General features: G+C 44.8%; 2 protein-coding genes across 2 annotated transcripts in view; one reads left to right on the top strand and one right to left on the bottom strand.

Annotated features, from left to right (window-relative positions):
• Window positions 1–17,098, top strand: part of WWC3 (WWC family member 3) — a 115,457-nt gene that overhangs the window by 20,188 nt on the left and 78,171 nt on the right. The window lies entirely within an intron of this gene.
• On the bottom strand, window positions 15,801–16,932 carry LOC119937844 (coiled-coil domain-containing protein 74B-like). The gene has a single exon (XM_038757502.1). It carries the CDS (start codon window positions 16,912–16,914, stop codon window positions 15,886–15,888), a length of 1,029 nt encoding a protein of 342 aa, XP_038613430.1. The 5' UTR covers window positions 16,915–16,932; the 3' UTR covers window positions 15,801–15,885.

Below are 17,098 nucleotides of genomic sequence, written 5' to 3'. Positions count from 1 at the left end.
ATTCCCATTGTCTGCCATCTATAGGAAGCAGCGTGGCCTCGTGGAAAGAGCAGGGGCCTGGGTGTCAGAGGACCTGGGTTATCATTCTGGCCCTGCCATGTGTCTGCTTTGGGAGAAGTTACTGCACTTCTCTGTGCCTGTTACCTCATCTGTAAAATGGGGATGAAAACTGGGAGCACCATGTGCAAAGCACTGTACTAAGCTTCTAAAGCTGCCTTCCCCACCCCACAGCACTTGTATATATTTGTACAGATTTATTACTCTATTTATTTTACTTGTACATATTTACTATTCTATTTATTTTGTTAATGATGTGCATTTAGCTTTAATTCTATCTGTTCTGACGACTTGACACCTGTCCACATGTTTTGTCTTGTTGTCTGTCTCCCCCTTCTAGTTTGGGAGCCCATTGTTGGGTAGGGACCGTCTCTATTGCCAACATGTACTTCCCAAGAGCTTAGTACAGTGCTCTGCTCACAGCACTCAGTAAATATGAATGAATGAATGAATGTGGGACAGGGACTTTGTCCAACATGATTGACTTGCCTCTACCCCAGAACTTAGAACAGTGCTTTGAACAAGGTAAGGCCTTGACAAGCACTATAGTTATCATAGTTATAGAATGATTCCCACTCTCCTCCCTCCATTACCTGCTGATTTAGGTTGTGGAAGAATGCTATTGCCCTGCTAGCCAAAATTGGTTAACTGCCAAACAAAATGATAGCTCAAAGGTAGCCTGTGAAACTTGGAGTTTGTAGAATGATAGATTGATAGTTCATCGCTCTATGTGTCACAGGAAAATAACTGCAATATTTCTGCACTTCTACTATTCATGATACATTTTCGGTCTCAGGAGGTTTGATTGCTTTACCTCCGTGCCAGTATTCAAGAAGGAGTTTTGGCAAATTGCAGGAGATTCAAAACAAAAATGAGGAATTTATTCCATGAAGCAAACCTATGACATAATGGGACTGTAAGAACATGAATTACTGGAACTGATGGCAGTGTAGCAGTTGGCTGGGATGGCTTTGGAAAGCTAAAGTGGTGTGAAATCTCTGGAGTAGCCTTCCAGGTACCAAGAGAGGAGACCTACCAATAAAAGAGCAACAATGACAAAAGTTACATTTTAAAGGTCCTGATACGCTCTCAAAACCAATATATGGTTCAAAGAATGATGAATTAGATGGATAGAAAAAAATGTACCCATTGGTTAAATCCCACTAGATTGTAAACTTCTTGAGGGCAGAGACTATGTCTACCAGCTCTGAAGAGAAGCACCATGGGAAGAGCAAGGACCTGGGATTCTAATCCCGGCTCCACCACATAACTGCTGTATGACTTTGGGCAAGTCACTTACCTTTCTGTGCCTCCGTTCCCTCTGTAAAATGGAGATTCAATACCTGTTAGCCCTCCTCCTTAGACTTTGAGCCCCATTTGGGACCTGATTATCTTGTATATATTCCAGCGCTTAGTACACTGATTGGCATATAGGAAGCACTTAAGTATGACAGTTATAATTATTATTACTGTTCTCTCCCAAGTGCTTAGTCCAGTACTGTACATGCAGGACACACTCAATAAATACCCCTGATTGATGTGAAATTATATATTGACAGCGGTTCTTCATAAGTGAAGCTTAATCAGTCTGTACTTAGAAGGTGGGGTCAAAGGGAAAACATGTTGATAGGAAAGGATATGCTGAGCTTTGACTATGAAGAACAATATGATTACTTAAGAGTAGGTGAATAATGCCTTCTTGTTGACCTTCAGGGTAGCTTTTGAAAGATTTCAATATGGAATCATTTTTGTTTAAATGACTAGGTTGGTATGGAATTTTAAAAATCTGTTCCCATATGTTTAACCATTAAAGGGCATTTCTTAAAATGTATATCAGGTCCATTTTCAACAAGAGATATTTTCTAATTTGCAGCAAGAAATGATACAGGTGATTGTGTGCATTCTGTCCACCAGAAACATTAAATCATTTCATATTTTTAAGTTGGCCTGTTTAATTATCTTCCCAAATCCTGACATTGAGCAGTGGCAGTTTCACTTCGCTCTAGTTTTCTGTCAACATCTGCTGCTTTTCTGGGTTTGGTGTCTCTGAAAAAAGTAGATCATCTACTGAGTGTGGACTGGGCGGCCTTTCATCGTTAATGTTTACATTTCAGGACTGCTTGGCATCCCTGGAGTGCCATCTCAAGAACTGGCATGTCAGACAGACGTCTCAGATGCTGACACACTTACTGCATATTACCCTGCTGTGTCCTTGCCAGCTAGAAGTGGCATTGGCATTTCACTCGGGAGGGTGTGGGCCAATAGCTAAAAATGATCATTGCCCTTCTGTTCTCTCTGAATAGGGAAGAACTCTTGAGAGTTGCTTAAGAGGTCGTTTTAATTATATTTTAATGAAGTTTTTTTGTCTGAAGAGAATTTTGTGGGAAATTTGACATTCTTTCCCTTTGTCCAAAACGATAAATCCAAAACATGGAACTTAGAGAAACTGCGGTGGTTCTGGGACGGTAATGCTGGATTGTAGACTTTCATTTAACTGAACGGGGGTGTTTCTAATGTATTTGGCTTAATGTTAAAGTGTCTCGGTTCACTGCAGTGGATTAGGCTTAGGTGGAGACCACCGATTAAGTGTTCTCATAGTCCTGTGGAAATGGCTTTCTTCTGCCAAGGACTCTTATTGACATATGACAAGCTTTAGTGGTGTGTCTTTAACCTGTTGACAAAATACAAATGGCCAGGTTTGAGCTTACCAAAGTATTTCCATCAGCACCATACAGCGCTCTAACCTTCTCCCTTTTTTCCCCTTGTCGGCTTTTTCTCGAGATGAGTTCTTCTGCCTGCATTCTTTCTAGCTCCTCTTCCTGTGCTTCTGCCCCCCAACCCCAATCTCTTGGTATAAATGCTTGCTGTCATTCTGCTCCCCTCCCATAGTGTGCAGAAACTCCTCACCCTCGGCTTCAAGGCTGTCCATCACCTTGCCCCCCTCATACCTCACCTTCCTTCTCTCCTTCTAGAGCCCAGCCTGCACCCTCCGCTCCTCTGCCACTAATCTCCTCACTGTGCCTCGTTCTCACCTGTCCCGCCGTCGACCCCCAGCCCTCGTCATCCCCCTGGCCTGGAATGCCCTCCCTCTCCCTCCCCACATCCGCCAAGCTCGCTCTCTTCCTCCCTTCAAGGCCCTACTGAGAGGTCACCTCCTCCAGGAGGCCTTCCCAGACTGAGCCCCCTCCTTCCTCTCCCCCTCCTCCGCCTCTCCATCCCCCCTGCCTTACCTCCTTCCCTTCCCCACAGCACCTGTATATATGTATATATGGTTGTACATATTTATTACTCTATTTATTTATTTATTTTACTTGTACATATCTATTCTATTTATTTTATTTTGTTAATATGTTTGGTTTTGTTCTCTGTCTCCCCCTTCTAGACTGTGAGCCCACAGTTGGGTAGGGACCGTCTCTATATGTTGCCAACTTGTACTTCCCAAGCACTTAGTACAGTGCACAGTAAGCACTCAATAAATATGATAGATTGATTGTGCCTGAAGCCTTTTGTTCATGGATGATTCCTTCTCTTCTGTCTTCAAACATGCTCAAACATCCCTGTTTCAAAAAAATCTCTGTGTCCTATGGCTTCCTCCTGCTATCACCCCATTTCTTAACTTCCCTTCCGGCCCAAACTCCTTGAATGGCTCTTAAACCCTCATCAGCTTCTTCCCCTCCATCTACCCTCTCCTTGACCCCCGTCAGGAATGTTTTTGTTTCCTTCATGGTCCTGAGAACACACTTCCCACAGTCCCTAGTGACCGTGTCAAACCCACATCCAACAGGCTTGGTTCTGTCCCAGTCCTCCATGACCTCTTGGGCAACTTGATCTGATTGATTGATTGATTAATCAATCAGTAGTAGTCATTGAGCTGATACTATGTGTAAAGCACTGTACTAAGCACATAAGAGAGTACAGTAGCACTTTGACACTATTGATCATTTCTGCCTCCTCAAGTCAGTTGGACCATGGTTTTGCTGACACGGTACTTGATTCTCTTTCAGTCAGTCCATCAATACATTCATCGGTGTTATTTATTGGAATCTTACTGTGAGCAGAGCACTGAAGTAAGAAGAGGTCAATGCAACAGAATTGGTAGACATGTTTCCTGCTCTTCAAGAGCTCAGAGTCTAGAGGAGGGAGACACACTTAAAATGATGGATAGGAACATGTGCTGTGGGGCTGATGGTAGTGTGATTGTCAAGTGCTGAAAGAGAATGGGAGATACGGTAGGGAGAAGGAGAGGGGAAGTGAGGGTTTAGTCCAGTAAGCCCTCTTGCTGGAGACGTGATATTGTATATGAATGAAGAGGGAAGGAGTTCGGGTCCAGAGGGAGGATGTCAGCGGTGAGATAGGTGAGAACCAGGTACAGTGAGCATGTTGGTGTTAGAGGAATGAAGTGGGCGAGCTGTATTGTAGTAGGAAATCATCCTTTCAACTATGGGCACTGTACAAACTTACTTTTGGGGGTCTCTGTGCTTCTCCTCTATGCTCCCTTTCCAAAGTGTTTGCTGTGTTGGTTTTAGCTCCCTGCTCTGTGCAGATGACTCTCGGAGATCTAATCCTCCAGGCCCAACCTCTCAACTCATCTACTGTTCCTCATTTCCTCTTGCCTTTAGTATCCAGCGTTGATGTCAAGGAGCCTTAGAAACCCTTGTAGTGGAGGGAGCCCTCAGCCAAAGGACATGTGCAAAACTTGTTAGTCATTTGAAGATTTAGAAGTCAGTGTTTCTTACCAGGGGTATTTTACGATAACCTGTGATAGATGTTTAGAAATGAAATCTTTAGGCAGATGATAAACAGGAACTTGAGGTTCCCTGAAACAATCCCACTTCAGGTGGTCCCAAAGAATGCAGTCAATTGTAAAATGTCTCCCACATGAAATTTTTGCTGCTTTTCCAGCTGCAGAAGTTCCACATTTCCTGAGGACTGAGGAGTGTTTACAAAGAATGAGCTGTAAAACAACACTTAAACGGGCGTCTGGTATAAGATTGGCACTGAGCAATCAACTTTGGGCATGCAAAATATTCACTGAGTTCCATGTAGCCCACATGAAAATCTAAAAGCTGGTAACAGGATGTCAGTGTAATCCTAGAGCGGACTTTTCTGTCTGGTGCCAGAATAGTTATTGTTTTTCAAAGACTTTTACAGCTATCGTAAATTGATATCTAGTTATCTGTCTCTGTATAAAATTTGATATGTCTAATTTTAAGTCCTATCTCCTGAACCATATGGTGCCAGAATATACATTGTTTTTCAAAGACTTTTACAGCTATTTTAAGTTGGTATCTATTTATCTGTCTCTATATAAACTTGGATATGTGTAATTAGTCCTATCTCTCGATCCTGGCTGTGCTCAGTGTAGAATTTCTCAGAGCCATCAGAATTCAATGGGTTGGCTTGCTTAGGTCGAAGGCTTAGTTTTGTTTTGTTTTTTTAGGTTTTTTTGTAGGGAAGGATTTGAGGTGGCAAATGGTGGAGCCTGGCATGAAGTTTTGTTTTTGCCTTCCTAAAGGCCTTAGAACGCAGAGTCATGCAATAAAGCAAGTTATTCACAGTGGGACCCAACTTGGAGAAGAATTAGGTTTATAGTTGAATTGTTTCTCTGAAGGATGCATGTTTTAAATGGCCTTGTTCTGGTAAGGATAGTAAAATCGTGATTTTCAACACCGCCCCCCACCCCCACCCCCTGTGGGCTGGTAAACACTTTTTGGAATTTTTAGGAACTAGCGAGAGCTCAGGGCTGGCTGTTCTTGGGGTGGGTGCGGGAATGCAGGGGCAAAGAGGGCCCCTTTGTATTTCATTAAGCTGTCTCTGCTCTACACTGGAGCTTTGGGGCAGGAAACTGGAAATTTGGGTGTGGGACCGGAAGCTGGAAACCATAGCTGAACCCCTGAGCCCTGAACTGGAGCCAGGACACAGCTGCGGTTGGGGCAGAGTGTCAAAAATGATTCCGCGGATCAGCACCGAGCGGCCCCCGGAACGGCGGTTAGAAAATGGTCTGAGAAATGGAGAGCTGGAAGGAAATTCCAGAGGCCTCCTAATCTGCCCTCTCTGGGCGATGAAGTAGAAAGTGAACTTTTATGTGTAACGTAAAGCTCTGGAAACTAATTCATCCTCTTCCTGGTGAGCCCAGTTCCCGCCACCCTGGCCTTTCTCCCCTGCCACAAGGCATCCTGGGGGACTAGGTATCCCGAGTAGGAATGGGTATTACACGCACCTTTCCGATATAGGATCAAGTAAGCTCCCCAGGTAAAACGGGCCAGTGAATTTCAGAAAGAGGCAGTCTCAGAGGCCCTGTGTGGAGGCGCTATGAGAAGCAGGGTGAAACTCATTGTGGCCCAGCGGGAAAAAGCATGAGCCTGGGAGCCAGAGGATCTGGATTCTAATCTGCTGTGTGACCATGGGCAAGTCATTTCACTTTTCAGGGCCTCATTTTCCTCATCTGTAAAATGGGAAAATGTAAAATGTAAAATTGAGAAGCAGTGTGGCTCAGTGGAAAGAGCATGGGCTTTGGAGTCAGAGGTCATGGGTTCAAACCCCGGCTCAACCAACTGTCAGCTATGTGACTTTGGGCAAGTCACTTAACTTCTTTGTGCCTCAGTTACCTCATCTGTAAAATGGGGATTAAAACTGTGAGCCCCCCCGTGGGACAACCTGATCACCTTGTAACCTTCCCAGCGCTTAGAACAGTGCTTTGCAGTGCTAGAACAGTAAGCACTTAAAAAATACCATTACTATTATTATGGGAATTCGATTTCTGTTCTCCCTCTCCTTAGACTGCAGGCCCCACATGGGGCAGAGACTGTGTCCGGCCTGATTATCCTGTATGTCTGTCCTAGTGCTTAGTACAGGGCTCAGCCCATGGGGGTCCCATGCTTAATGAATACCGCAATTATCGTTATAATGTGGGTATTTGGCCTGGCGGCAGCTCCTCTGTAAACCTCTGACCCCCAGACCTGCAAGGAGGCACATTGCACTGCTTGCTCTTCTTACTGGCCCATGAACAAGACTAGTTCAGTCCAAGGCTGAGCTTCTGTTGGGGATGGGAGTTCTGGAGAGCAGAGGCCCTGGGGCCCAGGACTCATCCCCTGGCCTGAGGTGCTAAGCTGATTTGCTGAGTTGCCTGGCTCTCCATTCCTGAAGTTCAAACTGTGGCTCAACTGTACACTCAGACTCCCGGGAAAACCAGACTGCCCCCTCCCCACCTCCACCCCTTCAGAGGGGAGAGAGAACGTGAGAGTGGTGTGCTCAAATGCTCTTATGTTCCCAGGACCGCGTCTCAAATGAAGGCTAGCTGCTGCTCTAGACTTGTGAGGTCTGCTGGTGATGGGATCAGACCCTTTCCCAGAACAGACCTTGGCAAACACTTGCCCAAAATCACACAGTAAGAAAGTGGTCTAGCCAGGATTAGAACCTGAGTCCTCCTGTCTCCCAGTCTGAGATCTTTCTAAGGGGTCTGCTCTCAATCAGTGCTATCCGTTGAGTGCTTGGTGTGCCGATCACTGTACTAAGCACTTGGGAGAGAGTACAGTTCAAGAGGGTTGGCAGACATGTTCCCTGCCCACAAGGAGTGTACAGCCTAGAGGGGGAAATAGATATTAATATAAATAAATTACTGACATGGACATAAGTCCCAGGGGTGTGGTGTGTGGGTGCAGGTAGGTTGAATATTGGCATTGCAGAAGGGAGAGAGAGTAGGGGAAGAGAGGACTGAGTCAGGCGAAGCCGCTTATTGATTGATTGATTGGTCCAGTCCCGAACCTAAGAGTGGTTGAGGTGAAATGCACGAGCTCGATGGAGATGCTGAGTGTGAGCTGACTGGCCTCACACCCAGGGATCAGATGGATGAGGTGGAATTTTTCTCCTCACCAGTTACAGGGTCCCGTGGATAGGAGAAGTTTTAATAGCAGAAGCAAAGTAAAAACCAGGCTTTTGACTAAGAATTACAGTATTTCTGAAACTAAATTGTGTCTTGTCCTTTACATAGGAATTGTGAAATTTTCATTCAGGTCTGTACAAAACAGCTGGAATAGATTGGATTTGTGAGTTCCTCAGTTTTTATGCTCGTGGTCATAAATTCGGTAGTGAAATATGTACCAATGTGTCTGGAATCCTCACTTAAAAAAATAATTTCACGAAGATATGTGGCCTGAAAAATTTGCACCATTAAAAATGGTCTCAACCAAGGCCTTTGAACAAAAGATGGTGACACATTCATTTTCTAACTCAAACTCAAGCATAACTCAACCGGTGGCAGAATTAAACTCAATATCTATAACCTGGATTAGGATTTTTAAAAATCCTGTGTCGTTCATGTCGGCAGTTTGAATGGGACGGCTTAGAAAAAAACCACGGTTTGAGTCCGTTTGGCACTAACTACATCTCACTTTGTGATGAAATTTCTAAAGAATGTTATTGTTCTGCCTTTCTCTCTTCTTGGTTGTTGTTTTCCTCTCCCATTCTATTGAATTTACTTTTTCCGCCAATTGTTAACTGCCTAATTAAAAAAAAAACACACATACAAAGCCCTCATAACCCTCATGTTTCAATTTTAAAAGTCCTTTCCCTCTCCTGTTAGATTCCTTATTAAATGTGTATCAGGATACATAATTGTCAACTGAGTTTTTAAGAACCCCATTAATATCTTACTCTTAATATCTGCGCGGTGTTCCGGTGACACCGGGAAATGAAAAAGCTTGGCTTTGATCTTTTTGAACCTAAATTTTTTCCGAAAGGAATAGTAATCGGGAATTAGTGAGATACAGATTTATTAAGTGCCTTCTTCCCTCGAGTTGCCAAGTGTTCTACAGATTGTTACTGAAACCCACCTGCCAACCTAATCAGAGAACTAAAATTAAATGGTTTTATTCATATCTCCCCAGCCAGTTCTAGCGCTATCAGGGCTCTCAACTTTTGGTATTCATTCTTTTGGAGAGAATTATTTGAAAAGCTTCATTTTGTTTGAGGTATAAAGTTTATTGAGACACAAATATAATAAATCCTGTATTGACTTTTGAAAGTATGCTGGATATGCGGCAGTCCATGCAAATGCTGTGTTGAAGTAATTGAAAACTGGATTGTTTGACTGAAATGAGTGATAGTAGTGATAGTAACACTTACTGAGCACCTCTTAGGTGCAGCACACTGTACTAGGTGCTTGTATATAGAGTAACAAAGCAATACCATTCCCTGCTTACAAGGAGTTTACACCCTAGTGGGGGAGGCAAGCATAAAACAGACAAGGATGGTCATAATAAAATGAATTCAGTGAACATTTGTACATGAGTGCTAAGGTGGGGGTGAGTGTAGATAAATTCATATGTGCTGAAAGTTGACTGAAGGGATGATTTGGCTTAGATTTGGCCTGTGCCATCAGTTTAAGAGAGAGAAAAGTCCATTTTAAGCCAAAGACAACTCAAACATTCAATTGTATTGAGCGCCTGTTTACTGTGTGCAGAACACTGGACTAAGCGCCTGGGAGAATACAAAGTTGATAGACATATTCCCTGCCTGCAAGGAGCTTACTGTCTAAACGGTCTTACAGTTTAAACAAATTTACAGTCTAAATGGGTTCTAATCCTGGCTCTGCCACTTGTCTGCTGAGTGACCTTGGGCAAGTCACTTAATTTCTCTGTGCCTCAGTTACCCCATCTGTAAAATGGGGGACTGTGTCCATCCTGATTAACTTGTATCCACTCCAGTGCTTAGAATGCTGCTTGACATGTAATAAGCATTTAATCAGTATTCTTATTATTTTCAGTCTAAATAAAAGAGCATAACCTTCTTGTGGTCAGAGAATGTGTCACTTGGTAACTTTGTTCTTCCCAAGTTCCTGGTACAATGCAACACACCTACATAGGTGCTCAGTAAATTGGTGGTGCTACCGCTGCTGCTGCCGCTCCTGTTTTCTAGGACTCCCCCTCTAAGGACTGCTTGTTTTGTTTTGTTGTCTGTCTCCCCCTTCTATAGTGTGAGCCCGTTGTTGGGTAGGGACCGCCTTTGTTGCCGATTTGTACTTCCCAAGCGCTTAGTACAGTGCTCTGCACACAGCATTTAATACGATTGAATGAATGAATGAATTTTATTCCTGCCATACAATTAATGTGGATGCTGTTTTGGTGAGGGCCAGGTAATCTCAGACGCGGGCGACCGTGGTGAGAAGACCCCATCCCTGCATCGTAAGGGGAGTGGCTCACCCTTACGATGCAGGGATGGGGTCTTCTCACCATGGCCGCCCACGTCTGAGATTGGTTTTTACAAAGAAGGTGTGATGGGGGTGTTGTGGGGGTGGGCGGAGGGGTGGCGGCCGTCATCCCCGGATTGGCTGGTCACTCGCACTGCAGACCCCATAGGCAGAAATCCTTCTGAGCTGTTGCAGGGAGGGAGGCGGGGGCTGCACAAGGAGTTCACTGAGCGCTCTCCAAAGAGCGTCCAGCCTTCCCAACTGCAGAATGTCCTTTGGCCCAAATTCCGGGTAGCCATTTGTTGAGGATTTGTGTTCATCAGGAATTGAGATGATGAACCTTTTAGCAACAGAAATAAAGAATGGATTTGGACAGAGTTCATTAGGAGTGGAATCCCTTTTGTTCTGCAGGCACTTTGCAACAAGAACTATGATAGGTAGAAGCTATTATCATCATCATCATCATCACCATCATCATATCATCATTATTATTATTATATTATAATAATGGTATCTGTTAAGCCCTTACTGTGTGCCAAGCACTTTACTAAGCCCTGAAGTAGGTACCAGGTAGGACACAAACACTGTTCCACATGGAGCTCTCATTGTAAGCAGGAGGAAAAACAGATATTGAGGAAACTGAAGCCCAGAGAAGCTGAGTTGCCTAAAATGACATATGCCGGCAAGCCTAGGAGCCAGGATTAGAACCCGAGTCCTCTGAGTTCCAGGACTCTTTCCACTAGGCTACATGCCCGTATTTATGACCCTAAACTACCCACTTCTTTGGAATAGGAGTGGTATAATCCCAGTTCTTTTTAAATGTACCTAGAACCCTTTTCCCATTTTCTGATGAGGCTAGAGTTTGATGAAGAGACTAGTAATCACTAGTGCCAGATAAGCAGTTAAAATCTCTTTGTAAAAAAGCTATGCACTCACTACCAGTGGTGTTGTCATTATTCTTCCATTCTAACAATGAGACCTAGTGGAAAGACCAAGGGCCTGGGAGTCGGGTACTTGATTCTAATCCTGGCTTTACCACTTGCTTGCGGTGTGACCTTGGGCAAGTCATTTAATTTATCTGTGCCTCAATTTTTCTCATTGGTCAGATGGGGATGGAAATACTTGCTCTCTCTCCCTGGTGGACTGTGAGCCCCGAATGGGACAGGGAATGTGTCTGATCAAATTACTTTTCAAAAATTTTTGTGTCTTGCTGATTATGCTTCAAGTGTTCTAGAATATTTTAAGTACAATTCAGGAAAAAGCAAATTTTCAGCACATTGTAAAACAAAAATGAGTACATTTCCTCCACTCTGTGTTCAGTGCCATCTTGAATTTGTAAGACAGATTTGGAATCTCTTAGGATGAATGTGTGCACCCTATTTAAATGTTCTCTGCCCAAAGAAGCTATGTAGGTTAAAAATTCAAGAAGGAGATAGCTCAGTAGGTCAGCAACTACAGACTGGCTGTTTTCCAAAGTTCCTGCAGATCCTGGAATTCCACTCTGTGCCACACCCCAGCCAAAAAAAAATAAATAAAGGCAAAGGAAGTCATTGTGCTTTTTGAGGATTGGAATGTGGCTAAAAAGTGCTCCAAACAAAAGTCTCTATAAATGGCGTACTAAGGAAAATCAATAAAAATACAGTTATGAATCTCTGGTATGTCAATTTTTTCCTCCCTATAATGTCTCATAAACCTAATGAAATGCAAGTAATGTCATTGATATTTGAAATTTAGGTGTCAGCAATGCATTTGAAATCCCTTTCTGTAAAACACCCTTTTCTAGTCCCTTCTCCCCACTGGGCTACCACATCCTTCACCTTTTTCCTTGTGAGAGAAGCTCATGCATGCTCTCAAAATCTACCTGAGTCTGTGCCCCCCCCCCCCTTTTCCCTCCTAGCTCCTCCCCTGACATTATGTCAAATTGCCGCAGGAAAGTCAGTTCCCTCCCCTGACTTGACACCCAACATCCCTCTCTTCCCACTCCACCATCTCCTTTGGTCCTGAGCTGTTCGGACTCCCAACGCAGTACTTTGCTTCCACCTTTCACCATTAATTGTAAATGTGTGATATCCCATTTTATATTTATTCTGCCTGTCTCTCCCACTTGATTGTAGGATCTCTGAGGGCAGGGAATAGGTGTTTGGCTTTTGTTGTTCTCTTGCAAGGGTCCTGCAGTTGGTACAGACTTGATAAATGTCATTAATGGATTGATTTGAGTCTTTTGAAAGAGCTCTCCATTTAGATCATTTGCTGTGCTCCAGCGTATGAATTTGTGCGTTTTAGCTTCCTTCATGTCATCTCAAACTCCCACACACACTGAGCAGGGCATTGGGTGGCTTAACTCGGCACACAATAAGCGCTCAGTAAATATCACTGATGGTTTGAAAAATTATTGTGAAGTTGATGGTCTCTTGGGATAGGAGTTGGACAGTGAGAGAAGTGCTCTGGGTTTCTACTACCAAGCTTGTCTTCCCTCCCACCCCCAGCAGCTGTTCCCCAATCTGTCAACCAGTTGTATTTATTGAGCACTTACTGTTTGCAGAGCACTGTACTAAACACTTGTATTCCCTGTCCACAAAGGGCTTACAGTCTAGAGGGCATGTACCACCTCCCTGCTAGCATTTTTTTATGGTATTTGTTAAGTGCTTACTATGTCCTTCTAGACTGTGAGCCCACTGTTGGGTAGGGACCGTCTCTATATGTTGCCAACTTGTATTTCACAAGTGCTTGTACAGTGCTCTGCACACAGTAAGTGCTCAATAAATATGAATGAATGAATGAATGAATGAATGTGCCAGGCACTGTAGATACAAGCTAATCAAGTTGGACACAATCCATGTCCCACATAAATAAGGCTGGCAGTCTTAATCCCCATTTTACAGCTGAGGAAACTAAGGCACAGAGAAGTGGAGTGATTTGACCAAGGTCACATAGCAGACAAATGGCAGAGCTGAGATTATAACCCAGGTCCTTCAGACTCCCAGGCCCGTGCTTTATCCACTCGGCCACACTGCTTCCCTTTGGCATGAGGAGAGATGGAAGCAGCTTTCTCATTTTTATTCAATTTTCCAAGGAAATTATAGGCATTGTTGCTACAGCATAGGGTGTGCACAAGGGTGGGACACTTAGGATGCTGAGAATCTAGGGTAGCCTCCATTATAGTCCCAAAAGATTGCCTTTCCATTGTAGGAGAGAATTGATTAAGATCTTGGTAAATACTGTTAGATGATGAATTCACATGAGGAGTGGACCATTTATGTTCTTCCCTTTTTTGTTTTTAAACACTTTTCCTTTTCGAGGGAATCTTTTTGTTTTAGTAATATTTTTTAAGTGCTTACTATTGTGCCTGGCACTGTATTGTGTGCTGGGATAGATGGGGTAGATATGAGGTAGTTGGGGAACACAGTCCTTGTCCCACAGAGGGCTGTGTCCCAGAGAAGGCTGTGTGCCCAACATCACACAGCAGACAAGTGGTAGAGTTGGAATTAGAACCCAGGTCCTCTGACTTCCGGGTCTGTGCTCTTTCCACAAGGCCAGGCTGCTTCCCAATCCAATTTTTAAATCCTATTATGTATTTTCTGATATACCTAATAAGTCCAAGGGGTTCAGTAGCCAAAGAGTCAGCCAGTGTATATTGGGTATTGGCTAGCCCTGCAGGAGATAACTTTTTTCTGGAAAAAGATTTTCATAGTATAAGATTCCTCTCATGATCTTTATCTGCTTTGGCCAGACTCCTGTTTGGCTTTGATACAATGCTGGCTGTGAGAGTTTCACAAACAAGAGCAAAAGGTCTCAAGCCAACTCCTCACCATTGGCGTTAAGATGTTCAATCAGCTCCTATCTATAATAACAGTAATTATAATGATAGTGATAATTCTAGTGTTATTTATTAGGGATTATGTGCCAAGCACTGCTAAACACTGGGGAAAATACATGATAATCAGACCATGCACAGTCCCTGTTCACCTGGTACTGATGTCTTCCCTATACCACCTCAGCTTGTGCACCTCTTTCCTCTGAAGCTCGCCCATTCACTGTGCCCTGTTGTCACCTCTCCTGCTGCTGACTTCTTGTCCATTCCATCTCCCTTCAAATGTGACAGACCACCACTTTTCCCGTAGTCAAGGCCCTTTTGAATTTATGTCTCCCCCCAAGAAGCCTTCCGTGATTGATTCCTTGTCTCCTCTGCTGCCATCGTCCCCACCGCCGACTTGATGCTTCTGTGCCCCTGTAAGTATTTAACCAGCCTCCACCTCTCATAAGTCCTTGAGTACATCTCTTAACATACCTTATTACCTATCATGCGCTTGTGGCCACCTCTCCTTTAGTGTCTGCCTTCCTGGCTAGACTGTAAACTCTCTTTGGACAGGAGTCAAAAGTGCTTATTTTGTTGCTAAGCCCTAGGGTAGATTCAGTACAATCAGGCACAGGCATGGGCCAGTCCCACATTGGGCTTGTAGTGTAGGAAGAGAAGGAGAAGAGAGGTATCTCTATTTTCTCTAATTTTATCTCTATTTTCCCGAGTAGAAAGCTTTTGACTGTAAGATTGCTGTGGGCAGGGAATCTTTTCATTGTTATTTGCACTCTCCCAAGCACTAATACAGTGCTCTGCACACAGAAAGCACTCAATAAATATAAGTGAATGAACGAATGAAGGTTGAGAAAAGTAAGGTGAATGAAGGCCCAAGGTCAACCAGCAGCCAAATGCCGGAGGGTTTAGTACAGTGCTCTGCACACAGAAAACACTCAGTAGATACTGTTGAATGATGGACAGGTGGCCCTTGGTTTTCTTGTGTCAGTTATCATGCCCTGCCTTTGTATTCTATCTCTGTACAAAGACCTGCTGGGGTAGGGGTGGGGGGAGTGGGACGGGGACTTTTTTTGGCTCCTTCCTGTGGCTGAGGCACAAGAAGAGGGGTGGAGAGAAAAGGAAACCAAGACTAGAGTAGGAAAGTGTCAACTGCTAGGGCCAGGGCTTGTGGGGTGAGGAGAGATTTAAAACATAGTTGTTACTTGCCCATTTCCTGTGGAGGCCAGTTCGGTAAGGAAACCTAATTAACCGAATGTAAGCCTAAGGGGAAAAGGTACCAGATGCCGCCACTTTTTTTGAGATCCAAATCCTGGCTGAATCGTGTCGTACACCTCTATTCCATTAAAATGAGAAACAAGGAGCATTTACCTTCAACTGGGTGTTGTATAGGCAAGCGTTAAGTCAGTGAATGCTGTGTCCCCAGGTTTTAGTACTTAGGACTCACCTGCAGATTCATTGTTATGGGAAACATTTTATCCCCTAGAGGGAAGCTACAGCTCCTGTTTTGTTGTACCTCTCCCCAGCACTTAGTTCAATGCTCTGCACACAGTGAGTGCTAATTTAATTAATTAATTCATTCAATCGTATTTATTGAGCGCTTACTGTGTGCAGAGCACCATACTGAGCGCTTGGGACGTACAAGTTGGCAACATATAAAGACGGTCCCTACCCAACAACGGGCTCACAGTCCTTGATTGAATGGTGATTTCCTCAGCACCAGGGACGCACTGATTTTAGATTGAAGTATTTAATGTGTTGCGGTGGGGAGTGGGTAGGGTCGTGGATGGTTTGGGGAAAATAATTGGAATGTGCCTGGCCCCAAGCGGCGACGTTAAAGCACTGTCCGGCGGAGGCGACTTCTTTGGATCTCCTGCGTTCTCTTCTGTCTTTCGGCAAAGCCGTTTCTCAGGGTCTGCTTGAGGGCCGGCAACACTGCTCTCTCGGCCACGGGGAGAGGAGTCAGGATCACGCACTTCTTATGGGTGTTCTTCACCGGCACTTTGGGAAACTGGGTACCCTCTGGATCTTTGGTAGGACCGGATAACAGGAGGGGGTTGGCGATTCGCTTGTCACCACAAACCTTGTCCAGGAGGGATTTCAAGTGCTGCAGCTCTTGGGCCTGAAGGTGGTTGGCGTTCCACAGCTGGTGTATGGCCACCTCGCACTGCTGCATGGTGGACAGCCTCTGCAGGTGGGAGGGGAGGCCCAGGGAGGGGGAAGCCCCTGCGGAAGGCTTGAGTTTGGGTTGACTTATCAGGACGGACGAGATTGTCGGATTCGGGCTTTCCACTTCTTTCTCCCAGACCGGCCCGGCCTCCGTCGCTTTCTCTGCCTTGACATGCCAGGGTGGCCTTGGGCTCTGAACCCTCTCCTCTTCCTCCTCCTCCTCTTCCGCCACCGCCGCTGGATTCGGCTTTCCGCTGTCTTTGCTCTTCCGATCTGGCTTCTTGGGGCCTTTGGCCTGTTTGGTTTTCGGCAGAAGTGTGGGACCGGCCGAACTCGGCTTGCAGTTGGTTCTGGCCGAAGGCATGCTGGACCCAGAAATGCTCCCCTTTTTCTGCAGCTTCTGATTCATTATGAGCCTGTAATGAAGATCTTTGTTTTCCCTTTTGAGATATTCAATTTCTTCATGGAGTTTTACCAGGGTTTCGGAGTGCTGCTGCTGCAGGAACTGAAGACTCTTTTCCAGATTCATGATCCTTTTTTGAGGTTCTCGGATCTGGAATTGAGGACACTGGAGAGGGGAGAGAAACGCAGTCTGGTCCCAAGGCTGTGAGGTAGCGGGTGATTTTCGCGATGGGCTGTTGGCTAAGTCCCGCCAAGGTCCTTGATCGGAACTGTTCACATCTCCGTCTGCCATCCCCGCCGCCTCAGGACCTGCCGGTCCAGCTCGGCGGGCGGCCCTGTTACCATGAGAACGGCCACCGTTGTCATGGGAACGGGCCCACCCAGTTGATGCAGATTGTATTAATGGTTGTGCATGGTGGCAGATGGGAAGGATTTATCAGAAGCTATTTTCCATTCAGGCTGAGGTATTTTGGGTT

This window comes from Tachyglossus aculeatus, chromosome 15 (assembly GCF_015852505.1).
Source record: "Tachyglossus aculeatus isolate mTacAcu1 chromosome 15, mTacAcu1.pri, whole genome shotgun sequence".
NCBI classification, from domain to species: Eukaryota; Metazoa; Chordata; class Mammalia; order Monotremata; family Tachyglossidae; genus Tachyglossus; species Tachyglossus aculeatus.
The sequence above is the reverse complement of the archived record's forward strand: the minus strand, read 5'-3'. Positions and strand labels throughout refer to the sequence as shown.